This window comes from Calypte anna, chromosome 2 (genome assembly GCF_003957555.1).
Source record: "Calypte anna isolate BGI_N300 chromosome 2, bCalAnn1_v1.p, whole genome shotgun sequence".
In the NCBI taxonomy this organism is placed as follows: Eukaryota; Metazoa; Chordata; class Aves; order Apodiformes; family Trochilidae; genus Calypte; species Calypte anna.
This window is the reverse complement of record NC_044245.1, coordinates 61,782,584-61,794,898: the sequence shown is the minus strand read 5'-3', so window position 1 is coordinate 61,794,898 and position 12,315 is coordinate 61,782,584. Positions and strand designations below refer to the sequence as shown.

The following is a 12,315-nucleotide window of genomic DNA, read 5'->3' as shown; positions in this document are numbered from 1 at the left end:
AATTTATGGCTTTGGCAAGGTGGTTTAAATCCAGTTAACTAGTGAAAATGATCTATTTCCTATGATGTTTATGGAATAATAGAAACTGATGCTCTTGTACAGGAAATACCAGGAACTGGGTGTTTGAATTAGGTGAAAGACCTTCTGCTGGCAGCCAAATTTCAGTCTGCACACTTGAAAGAGTATTGAGAATGTCTAGGTGGTGTTAGAACTTTGGTGGGGAGCCATGAATGTTCAGAGCTGCCCATACCTTCCAGAGCACCCCTGTGGAAAATTTGGGTGTGTTAAAGTGATTCATGACTCTCACCTTTGAACCCAAGACTGTTAAGGTAGAAGATGGAGGCCATCAGCTTTAATTTGTTTCATTCTTAAATTTCAACGAGAGGCCTTTTTAATTTTACTTTTTTTTGGGCGAGGGGGGTTGGGTTTTTTTTTTCTTTGGGGGAAGCCAGTGTACCCTGGCCCTCAGAATATCTTCTGCCTTTGGAAAGGCAGCAGCTTTGCCTTTATTTCCTCTGTGTGTCAGACTTTGCTAACAACTTTGTGAGTGGAGGTCCACTCAGATTTTTCTCTTCAGTCTTTGGGTGATTATTGGGAGGTACTGCAGAAAATATCTCTAACTTTGTAACGCTGAAAACAGAGGCACAACTTAGTAAATAAGTTGATGAAAGTATTAGATTTGAGGTTTGGGGTTTCCTGAATGGCAGGAGTATTTTATTTATAATAAACCTCTTCCTGTGACCTGCTACTATATTAGGAGATACTAGGGAGCTCCTGATTTTGGTCGTGAAAGAGCTGGCAATTACAGGTTTGTTTAAAATAGTAGTTTCTTGATTATGTTTAACAAGGGTCAGAAGAGAGACATCATAATTTCACAGTATGGTGTAACTTTATTTAGCAAAGATGAATATTAACAAATAAACTGTATAAGGAGGGGAGGCTATATTTAAGTGTAGCAACATGCAAAGCATTTTCAGCACTGAATTTTACTGCATATTTATTGAGAGAATTTTGCAATTAGTAAGATGAATGTCTGATTCCTTTCAGAATGATTACAGTGGCTTAGAAAGTATTTTTAGATCTTGCAAAACAAAAAACTGCAAAATAGATGAATTTCTTAGAACTGATATTTTTTTCTGAGAGTATGTAAGTACAGCTGAAAAACCTTCTCTGGTATGTGTTGCTACTCATTAAATAATGCTTTACATCTCCACTGTAGAAACCTTAAAGATTCAAATACTTGAAAGAGGGAGGCTAAGTAGTTGGGATTTTTTGCCTGGCAAATCTAGTGTTTGCTTCCTGGGAACAATTAAGCTGTGCTTATTTCATAGAATGGTTTAGAATAGAATTTCACTTCTGTAACTGGGTACTTGCAAATAAATTGGTAGATGATTACAGTTATTAAAACTTTCTTTCAGGGTTTGAAAGTAGTTGCAGTAATGGAGTAATATCAAATAAAGCACATCAATCTTACTGTCACAGTAAACACACGACCACCAGCTTGAATGTACCAGAGCTCAACAACTTAAATGTATCAAGATCACAGCAGGTTAACAGCTATTCCAGGTGAATAAACTTCAGATGCTTCTGACTTACATTAATGCTTTTGTTGTGCATGTGCTTTTATTTCAGAGAAAAGTTTTCAGTGGAATTTGGGGTTTTTTTTTCAAGAACAGTTAAAACGGTGTAAGGGGCTTACATAAGACTTAGAGCTTATGATCACTCTAGTGTGCTCTGGTTTTGTTTTAGCTTCTCAAGCTCAGTGGACTGCTTTCTCCTGTTCAGTTAAAGAAATGTAACAGATAAAAATAAATTACCTTCCTCATAGCTATTTACTGTCAGTTTTGTAGTTGTATAGTGAAGATTAACTAGTTCTCCAGCACTTGGGTTTTTAATTTAAACCACTGACATTGATTTAACCACGTTTCACATAGATAGTGAAAAGGTTTCTAGATACTCTCTCCCATTTGTGGCACTATCTGCAAAGTAAACACCATTGAGATGCATATGAAATGGGGACTGCCTTCCACTGCACACACAAGAATTGTTTGCCCACTCCAGTCGCTGACACTTGTTCAAACACATTCAGTTCAGAGGATGAAAACGTATATTAACCAGGGTTAATATGGTTATTCATAACCAGTAAATACTAAGCTCTGTCTTGCAGAAGTGCAGCAGAACCTAACTTGATGTGAATAGTACTCAGCTGCATTGTCCAAGATGGATTCCTGAAACTGGGAGTAGGATGTGATGACATGGCAGTAACAAAAATTATTTCAGTTGGATAGTGATGACTGGGAGGGGGGGAAGTAAAAGTAATGATTAAACAAAAAGTATTTTTTAACTTCATGGGTGGTGTTTGAATCGGCAATTGATTTTGCCAAAAAGCCTGGCAGTGTCCAGGCAACTTCAGAGATTTTTCACAGCACCAGAACAATTCCTTGGTTGCAGTGTGCCCCAGTCAGAGAGGACTTTTGGTTTCCTTCCTCAAAGGAAGCTGAGTATTTTTGGTTGCTTAGAAGCAAGATATGAGCATTTTTTTAAGTGAATCTTTTTGGTCTTGCAAGACATTTTAGGGTGTCATTCTCCGTGATAAAATAGAACTGTCTAGGATGTAACTGTCATCAAATCTCAGTCCCGTGGCATTTTCTAAAAGTGCTTCTGTGACTCACTGTGAGCCCTGAATTTGGCTCTGAGTATCTCTTCAGTGTCATGGTTTACTCACTATTTACTTTTTGAATTTTTTTTCATGTAATTTCACTGAGAGTAAATGAGGATCAGGGCTTTTTTGAAAGAAATTTTTACCTATATTCCCACAGTGGGCAGCATACTGAGTTAACTCTGTTAAAAAAGAAAAAGGGAATCATATATTGTTTCAGTGCATTTTCTCCAGCTTTGTGCATGTAGAGATATATGAACACGGTAAGAACTTTTTGGTGTGTATCTTGAAATGTTGCACTACTTACACCTGAATGATGATGGGTATGTTTAATATTTCTGCACCTGAAAATGTTACTTTACTGAATGCTAATTTTAGTTGAGAGAGCCTTAACATTTCCCTAGTGCTATCATATCAACATTTGCTATGGAAAAAACTGTGGTCTTAGTAATATATAAAAGCAGCTTTTCAGTAGCCAAGATGAGGCAGTAGTATGCTTAACTTGTGAAGGAGATAACCGTAAGTACTTGATTATGCATAAAACTTGTATTTGTTACTCTCTTTTCAGCAATGATGTAGACATGGAAACAGATCACTACTCCAATGGGGTTGCTGAGACTTCATCCAATGGCTTCCTAAATGGTAGTTCTAAACATGATCACGAAATGGAAGAATGTGACACAGAAATGGGTCTGCAGTGATATTTCTTACATTTTTATTAAGTGATGGCAACAAGGTTATGTTTTTACTTGCAATGCTTCCCAACTTGAAAATTAGGGATCAGATCTTAATTTTGATTGTTTGTTTGCTTTGCTGTTACTAGATGTAAATCTTACAACCACTCATTTAGGTGGTCCAATGTCAGTGTGAGAACAGGAAATTGGTGTCCTGTGGATATTAAAACCAGCATCAGTTTCTAGGGAAGTATCTTTGAGAAGAAACATCCTGTTGGTGTGGCATGCCTGGGGTTTGGCAGGTTGCTTGTCCCTTCCTCTATTCCTCTGACCATCCGTGGCACTCATGGCATCTCTGCACTCAACAGTTAAGAGCAGGAGTTCCAAATAGCTTATATTGAAGAATGCAAAGGACTAATATTAATTGTTTGAGAAGAGCAAAAAAAATAATAATATAGTTTTACATAGTTGTCTTTAAAAAAAAAAAAAATTGTTTCACTTGCTCTGCTTTATACTCAGTCATACCTATTGACCTCAGTGACGGATGAGAAGTTAAATATCCTATGGCTGCCAGCATACCATAAGAGGCTTTTTTGGTATGCTCTGTTGGTCACAGTGCCAGTGTCCCTGTCCTATAAGGGGAGCCAGATCACTGAAGTCCATACGGGTGGGCATTGCTTAGGCAATGGGTGTTGCTGCTGGAGATGTGGAGGAATGCAGCCCAGCCACTTCCACAGTTCCAACTTCTCCAACTTCCAAGTTCTTCCAACTTCCAACTATCTTCTCAAACAATTGATTGAACCAGACATCATTTAATGGGTAGTTTAAAAGAAACATGACACTCAGGACATTGTGACTGAGTTCTTAAAGTTGATCAGCACTTAGCAATACCTGTGAGCGCTTCACAGTTCTGAGGGCACCTGCTGCTGCAGCTGCTCACACAGCTTTGCTGTTAAATACTTCCTGCTGTTACTAACTGTTGAAAAGAAAATACAATTCTGTTACATTCCTGGAGGGGGGGGATTCGAATTTCCAGGCTGTTTCCCTGTATTATGCTCTGAAACTGGATATTTATGTCACAGATTTACTTATTTATGTCACAGAGAAAACACATCTTGACTCTTCTGCAGCCTTTCCCAGAGAGGCTTGCAGTGACAGACATGAAGCAGTTGTACAGAGCCTCTAGTTCTTTGTGTTTTGGTTTTGATTTTTTTTTTTTAATGGAGTTGTTTTCTGCCTTTGGAAAGTGATGTCCTAGATTGGGCTGCAGCTAGCAACAAACACCACTGCTTGAAGACTTGTGGGCGCTTCACCTTTTTAAAAAAGAAATGTCTCCTCAACCTACTTTGTTTACACCCCACAGTTTTTTGGTGTTTGGGTTTGGTTTTGTTTTTGAAATATTTCTATATTCTTTTCAGTGCTGTCTATGCAACATTAAGTAGGCAAGTTTTTTTCCCAGATGTGATAGGTTCACATTTAAGAAAAAGAAAAGGGGAAAAAAAAAAAGTCATTTTCATACGCTTATTTGAAATTGTGGTTAAAATACAACATTGGATAGCAATGTTAAAACCAGAAGTTTTTGTAATTAAAGCATACATCAAAATTATGATTCAAAGCTTGATCCTATTGGTGAAAAAAGGCAAGGAATGGAAAATGCTTCCCTGCCCACCCACCTCCCTTTTTTTTTTTTTCCAGATATTAAAAAAGCAGAACTGTAGAGAAACCAGGGGTTGATTTACTATTCATAAACTGCATAAATGCTACTTTAAATCACTAATTTTGGGGAATATCGTAGCAAAGAATAAAGAAATTGATTGTATCGTTATTCTTGATTATGAAAGAAGCACACAAAAATCACTCATATGTTCTGCAAGAGGAACAGACAGTGTAAATATTAATCTTGTAGCAACATCCATTGTGGCTGTTGGGAAGTTGAGGGCTTTTTACTCTGTTAGCTGTTCCACATTGGCACATCTTTAGAAGTGCAGTGGCAAAGAACTAAAAAGGTAGGGTTGCATGAGCTTTTATTGTCATTATTCATTTTAAGCTCCCATAAAATTTTAGAGTAAAACTTGATTTCTAGTCTAGATGGTTCAAAATTAACCATTGCAAAATAAACAAGATGTGTAGACGGCCTTCAGCATTAGTTAACCATTCTCTTCGTGTTTATAAAGGAGCAATTCAGCAGTGCATGGTATAGGGGTTACACCGAGGTCTCCGTGTGCTTTCTCTGAAAAGGCAGCTGTCTTCTGAGTGAAGTCAGTGGGTTCTGTAGGTCCATAGGTGGTTGTTGTCAGCTGTGTTAGCAGTGGTGATGACGGTGTTGTTTTTGCAGAAGTAGACTCAAGTCAGTTAAGACGTCAGCTCTGCGGTGGCAGCCAAGCAGCTATTGAAAGAATGATCCATTTTGGAAGAGAATTGCAAGCGATGAGTGAGCAACTAAGAAGAGAATGTGGCAAAAACACAGCAAATAAAAAAATGCTTAAGGTATGTTTGCTCTTGAGATGGTGGTGTTAAGATGAGTAACTCTGCTGCCCAGCAGATGATTTCCGCCACATGCTGCACTGCAGCACTATTCTGCTTTAACTTCTGTGATATTGTTAATTTATTTATTTTTTGCTCTGAGAGCAGTATTCAGTCAGCTGCATAGCACTGTCTGCTGTCTTGTCTCTGTAGTGCAATCACGGGGAAGATAACTTCATACTGGAATACAATTAAAACCAGAGTAATATAGCACTTCTCTCGTTCTCATTTCTGACCACATAACAGGCTACTGAATCAAAGTGCAGTTTTCATCTCTAATGACCAATGAACCGCAGGAAAGGGGGCTGATACAGATGCCTAAAATATGCTCTCTTTAGTTCTCTGTGCATTGTTATTGTTGTTGATGAGGGACATTGACAAGCACCTTTATGATTCTGAGTCAAAATAAGAAAATGGTTCTAGTTTTCACTAGAATATAGCAGTGAGATATAACAGAAAAATATCTTCCCACAGGATGCGTTCAGTTTACTTGCATACTCGGATCCCTGGAGCAGCCCTGTTGGAAATCAGCTTGACCCAATACAAAGAGAACCCGTGTGCTCTGTGCTCAACAGTGCAATACTAGGTGAGTGGGGCCTGGCAGTTTTCATGCATGGCCTGGGCAGCCTTTCTGTCCAGTGATCATAGAATCATAGAATTGGCTGGGTTGGAAGGGACCTCAGAGATCACCAAGTCCAACCCTTGATCCACTACTGCTGCGGTTACCAGACCATGGCACTGAGTGCCACATCCAGTCTCTTTTTAAATATCTCCAGGGACGGAGAATCCACTACTTCCCTGGGCAGCCCATTCCAATGCCTGATCACCCTCTCAGTAAAGAAATTCTTTCTAATATCCAACCTAAACCTCCCCTGGCACAACTTAAGACCATGCCCTCTTGTCTTGTTGAAAGTCATCTGGGAAAAGAGACCAACCCCCACCCAGCTACACCCTCCTTTCAGGGAGTTGTAGAGAGTGATGAGGTCTCCCCTGAGCCTCCTCTTCTCCAGGCTGAACAGCCCCAGCTCCCTCAGCCTCTCCTCATAGGGTCTGTGCTCGAGTCCCTTCACCAGCCTAGTTGCCCTCCTTTGGACCTGTTCCAGCACCTCAATCCCCTTCCTAAACTGAGGGGCCCAGAACTGGAGACAGTACAGTTGATGAACAAGATGAACAAGAACTAAGCATAGCACTGTTATGGTAGAAGAGAGGGATAGTTTGGGGGGCATATTAATAAAACAGATGTCAACCTCTTTTCTTGTTGTTCCAAGTAAATGTTTCAAGTAAAACCCGGCCTGTTCAGTAAAGGTGCAGTACAGGGAATTTGAAAATGTCACTTGGATGCTCCTGCTCTGTCTCACTGCAAGAGCAAACTCTGCAAGTAACGACAGGAATTTTGAAATTAATGATTTAAGCCAGCTTAATTTTTAAAGTTCTCAGTGCATTCCTATGAAATTAACTGGGCATTGCAACTGCTGCTGTGATTCTTCTTCAGAGACTCACAATCTGCCAAAGCAACCACCCCTTGCCCTAGCAATGGGACAAGCCTCACAGTGTCTAGGATTGATGGCTCGGTCAGGAATCGGCTCCTGTGCGTTTGCCACTGTGGAAGACTACCTACACTAGCTATGCATTGGAAGAGCTGACAGGTGTTGTGGCATATTCACCATGGAAAGCAGACCAGCTCTTCTGACTGGAATTTGGAATTTTAATTATGTACTAAGGACAAGTCTGTCGCTTTATGTTGCTTCCTAGTTTACAGCATGATGCAAATGATTTCTAACTTAGTGTTAGGACAAAATTTCCATCTTGAAACCTCTTAGACAACTAAGAGTCGAAAATATCACTGATAATGTCAGACATCCAAATTGACAAGTGCAGATCCTTGAAACGAATTGTCCAAAACAAACCAAAAATCCTGCGACCTTGTGGTGAGACGAATAGAAACATGGATGTGTTAGCATGTGGGTGATGTAAACGTCAAGCAGGATGACTTGCCAACCTCCACCCCCATTGTTACATAGTTCAATCAGTGTAATTTGCAAAATGCATAAACACCTGATGGTTTGGATATATAGTGTTGATGGGAAGAAATGATATTTTTTAATGTGTACTGTAAAACTTGAATTACTCAGGAGCTGAGTGAATATGTTTGTTGCTACTTACAATCCCAACCTGTTGATCTTAGTAGTTTTTTTGTTTTAACATGGTCTTTTCAACTTTGTTTCCTTGTTTAACTACAGACAGCTTCTGTTGTGTAGACTCACCAGTTTAACTGTTGTATTATAACAGTATTACATGTCAACACAGTGTGGTTATGACCTATTTATATAAAAACCAAATATTTAGTCAATTTACAGTCTTAATTTAATCTTTGTACACCTTGCATTTTTAAAAGTGCTTAAATAGTACTATATTGCAATAAAATGTAGTGATATCATAATTAACCAGCCATTAAAAACTTACTTCTACATACACAGTAGCATGGACTCGTATGCTACATTTTCTTGGTTCAGGAGTTCTATCCTAGAGCACTGGCTCTTGGGCAGACCCAGGACTTCAGCATCCTGGCTGACCTCTCCAGCCAGGCAGGGCACTTCCTCACCTCAGGGCACGGCCCTGGCTGGGCTCTCAGAAGTTAAAAGGTTTGTGCCACAAAGCAAGCCCAGCTCACAGGTCCAGTCACAGACAAGCTAATTCAGTACTCCCTGAAAACGTAGACAAAAACTTATTCCTTGAAAGTAATTATCCTGCTCCTGAGCTGACTTAATGATCCTGGTATTAGGATACAGCCTTTCTTTGGTGATGTACTGGAACTGGAAAAACAGGAATAATTGACTGTTTTAAGAAATTCAGCATCCAGAACAGATCATTCATCTTTATTCTCTGTGAAGGAGCTGCCTCACAGAGGCAACTGTACAACTGTACTTGCAACATCAGCTGTTCTGAAGCAGTATTAAGGATACCCAGTCACTGCCCCAGCATAGCTGTTCCTTAGCTGCCCCAGCTGCTGCTGAAAGGAGGAGGGAATAGAAGTCAGCTTGGGCACTGCTTCCTGAAGGTTACTGCCTTCTGGTGGCTGTTGGCTAAAGCAGAGAGTGATGATGGAGCAGTCAGGGGAAAACCACCTTTGTTGTGCTGCAAGACTGACTCAGTTAAAAAGTCCTTAATGGCATCTTCTGAAAAAACTGTCTTCATACTCCATTTTTAAGCTGTGCTGCGAGCCAACGTTTTTTAAACCTTGTTGCTTTTTCCTTTTTTTCTTGCCCTTAAAAAAAACAACAACAACAAAACAAATAATCAGTAACCAATATTCTTGGCCTGTCTACTGGAGAAGCAGCAATCCACTGATTACAGCATTTCAGAACAAGTGAAACTGACAGGAGAGCTGATAACTTCCCATCATAATTCATATACAACAGACTGTACTTGTGTGTCTGCAGGGCAGTGTGTGGCTAAAACAGATGTTATGTACAAATCTGTCCCCATTCCTATCCTGTAAGGCCACTTCTTTATATAAGGAGAACTAAGTGCTTTGTCACATAAGTGCTAGGGTCACAAATTTTCTTAGATCCTGGCATCCCTGCTTTAAGTTTTGCACATACCTGAAATGACTTTCAACTGCTCCAAGGCTATTTGCTGAAACAATTAGTATTTTATTTATTTTAACAAGTAAACATGGCTTCAGGCCCAGATGCTGTTTCTTAATGTACCAGAAAGTTCTGTCTCACACACCTGCCCCACTGGAGCACCAACTATTCCCACCCGGCTATAGGCTATAGTGCTCTAGTGCCCTTCCCTTACTGTCAGGTTCTTTGATGTAAAAAGCAGCAAGATGCAGCCCTCAAAAAAAGGAAAGGGGGTTTTGTTTTGTTTCCTTGCTTTTTTCAAGTGTACTTTAAACCACATGTGCATGAAGTGATACCTACATGGCCTCCTTATACTCACCCCAAGATTTGTCCACAAACTGAACTGCAGGTGCTTTAACTGCTTTTTTCTTATTTTCAATGGAAAAAAATTCATTTGCTGAAACAAAGATGAGAGTAAATTACCAACCTTAACACAAACCTAGATGCAAACCCTGCCAATGAACAGTGCCTACCCTGTGCCCGGTTGGCATCTGATCCATAGAGATGAGTGTTCACAAAGTCTCTGGCGAGCTGTTCGTGGAGGCCTGTTACACTCTGATCTTTTAAGCACACAGCCTTATAGTTTCCTTGTGACCTAGTTAAATAAAGATGTGTTAATCCCTGTAGCAGAGCTACAGAACCCAGAACAACAGACTGGTAGTCTGTGCTTTCCTACGGGAGTGCAACAGCAGCCAGTGCTGGCTCCTGACTCTCAGCCCAGCTTTGCTGCTCTCTTAACAGGACCCAAGACTCTCAGTCTGTCATCATGTGCCTTGATATACCCCAAACAGCTCCTAGAACTACCAGCATCTAAAAACAGGGCAGTTCTTCTGTTGGGACATCATCAACAAAGGGGGGAAAAAAGGACCAAAATGCAGGAATTCAGTGCTCAACAACCAGACTTGTAGCAGCACAAAACAAAATCATCTGCTGTGCTTAGGAGCATACCTGGCACCCTTTCTTCCCTTGTCTTTCTTCACCTGCTTTTGAGGTTGTCTGTTTCTCTTCTTTGCAGCCCCATCTCCATGTTGTTTATCTAAAGTAAATTTAATAGAAAACAGGAAAAAAAGTTACCAACAAATATGAATCAAGAGTTATAAGTGATGCAAGAACAAGAATGAAAGAATAACTAGGCTGTGAAAAATAATGTTTTTAGTTAAATAAAAAAGGCATTTTTCAGCAGCTCTGACCAGCAAAAAGCTAAAAAGCATTGCCTTGGAGAGGGCTGTGAAGAGGGAAAGCACTAGGCTCAGGACAGCCTCCCATAGCACCCTCGGCAGCTTTCCCCTTTGGAGTCAACAACACAATTCACAGGATTCCTCTCAACAAAACACAACTGCTACGTAGGGGGGGGCTGGGTCTACAACCTTGGCTTTGTTCCTGCCACTGAAGAAGTACCATGGGGACTGAGTATTCCAAGCATCATCCTGAGCTCATGTATTATTTCTATGCCATCATTTAAAAAAAAAAAAACAAAAAACAACAGGAAGACAAACCAGCAGTTACACCTTCTGGCTACTTAGTTATGATGTATGGATGAGAGAACTGGTTAAAAGAACCAAAAACTTTTTTTCAAAATCTGAGCTAGAAAATTGGGAGGCTAGTGTATTTGTAACTTACAATTTCTAGCCCTCTTCATCTGTACTACAAAGTTGTTTACAAAAAAAAGATCTCCTTAATTTTTTTTTACAGATGTCACTAAATCATAGCATATGCATATGCAAAGTACCAAGGCAATTAACAGCTCCATGCAGGAACAGCCTTTATACTCTCCCCCGGGTAATCTTTGTTTCTTCTGTTATAGCACCTGCCCATAGTTTCCTTCAACATCTCAGGCTACTTTTAGCTGAAACCACAGCAAGTAACTTCAATAGAAGGTGCAGGAATCCGATTTAAATGCTACTTCACATTTTGCCTCAGAAATTTTTACTTGGCAGCAATCATCTGCCCTGTCTATTCACAACTCAAAAGACTTTAAAGCTGTCTCAGTCCCGCATCCCGACCCCTCACTCCAGCCCTGGCACAGGAACTGGATGCCGAAGTGCGGGAACAGCACCGCGCCAACGCAGCGAACCGGGTCATACCTGGGTCACCTGTCGCCTCCTGCCCCTCATCGGCTCTGGGGAGCAAGGAGAGGCCAACACGTTACTCTTCCCCTTCGCGTACGCAGAGCCCCCGAAGCTCCCGTTTGCCCCAGGGCCTCGCCGCGTCAGGCTGGGCTCTCCGCCGCCACGGTGCTCACCCCCACCCACACCCATAGCCCTCTCACCGTGTGAGCGGCGCGGCGGTCAACTCCTGGAGCACGGCCTCGGGGAGCAGCTTCCGCTTCTACCGGGGAGAGGGGAGTTACCGGGGCCCAGGGGGAGGGGAGGGTGATGAGGGGTGCGGGAGGGGGGGGCCGCGCCCCCAGTACCTTCTGCTCCGTGAACAGCTCCTGGCGCCGCCGCCGCTTCTCCTTCAGCTGCTCCCGGTGCCTGCGGGGAGGCGGGAGGCGCCGTCAGGGGGAGAGGGGCGAGGGGTAACGGCTCGCACGACGCTAACCGGTAAGGAGGCGTAGGAAGGGGGGGGGGGGGACTGTCCGTACCTCCGGGCTGCCTCGCCCACGAGTTTCCGTTCGGTCTCGGCCGCCTCTTTGGCCACGCCAAAGGACACCTCCTCCGGGGCCTCATCCTCCGAGGAGGAGGGCGGACTGAGGAGCGCGGAAGGGACCTCACGTTTCCCCGCCACTGCTTGCCGCCGCCGCCGCACCATGAGCCCAAAATTTCCACGGCGCACGCCTGATGCCTGACCCGGAAACACTCCCTACCTTCCGCCCTATAGCACCCACCCACCT

At 41.9% G+C, this 12,315-nt stretch overlaps 2 protein-coding genes across 3 annotated transcripts in view; one reads left to right on the top strand and one right to left on the bottom strand.

The window, feature by feature from the left end:
- Positions 1-8,024, top strand: part of RANBP9 (RAN binding protein 9) — a 41,204-nt gene extending 33,180 nt beyond the window's left edge. Inside the window, exons 10-14 of one of the 2 annotated variants that reach the window (XM_030444538.1) lie at positions 1,419-1,566; positions 3,228-3,349; positions 5,669-5,820; positions 6,331-6,442; positions 7,349-8,024. In XM_030444538.1, coding sequence (XP_030300398.1) covers positions 1,419-1,566; positions 3,228-3,349; positions 5,669-5,820; positions 6,331-6,442; positions 7,349-7,479 — 665 coding nt within the window. In that variant the 3' untranslated portion in view covers positions 7,480-8,024. The remainder of the gene's footprint in view (positions 1-1,418; positions 1,567-3,227; positions 3,350-5,668; positions 5,821-6,330; positions 6,443-7,348) is intronic. The other variant, XM_030444537.1, reaches the window with a different exon arrangement.
- Positions 8,025-8,052: 28 nt separating this feature from the next.
- NOL7 (nucleolar protein 7) lies at positions 8,053-12,296 on the bottom strand. The gene is made up of 8 exons (XM_030444539.1): positions 12,067-12,296; positions 11,896-11,956; positions 11,752-11,810; positions 11,567-11,601; positions 10,431-10,518; positions 9,956-10,077; positions 9,802-9,879; positions 8,053-9,121 (listed from the first exon to the last, which is right to left on the bottom strand). Exons 1-8 carry the CDS (start codon positions 12,231-12,233, stop codon positions 9,048-9,050), a joined length of 684 nt encoding a protein of 227 aa, XP_030300399.1. The 5' UTR covers positions 12,234-12,296; the 3' UTR covers positions 8,053-9,047.
- Positions 12,297-12,315: the final 19 nt, after the last annotated feature.

Excerpts from the sequence above, each read along its gene's own strand:
- NOL7 (XM_030444539.1), bottom strand. The coding sequence starts at position 12,233 with ATGGTGCGGCGGCGGCGGCAAGCAGTGGCGGGGAAACGTGAGGTCCCT. Across the intron at positions 11,811-11,895 it reads AGCTGTTCACGGAGCAGAAG|AAGCGGAAGCTGCTCCCCGA; the intron begins GTACTGGGGGCG and ends TCTCCCCGGTAG. Across the intron at positions 11,602-11,751 it reads ACCGCCGCGCCGCTCACACG|AGCCGATGAGGGGCAGGAGG; the intron begins GTGAGAGGGCTA and ends CTTGCTCCCCAG.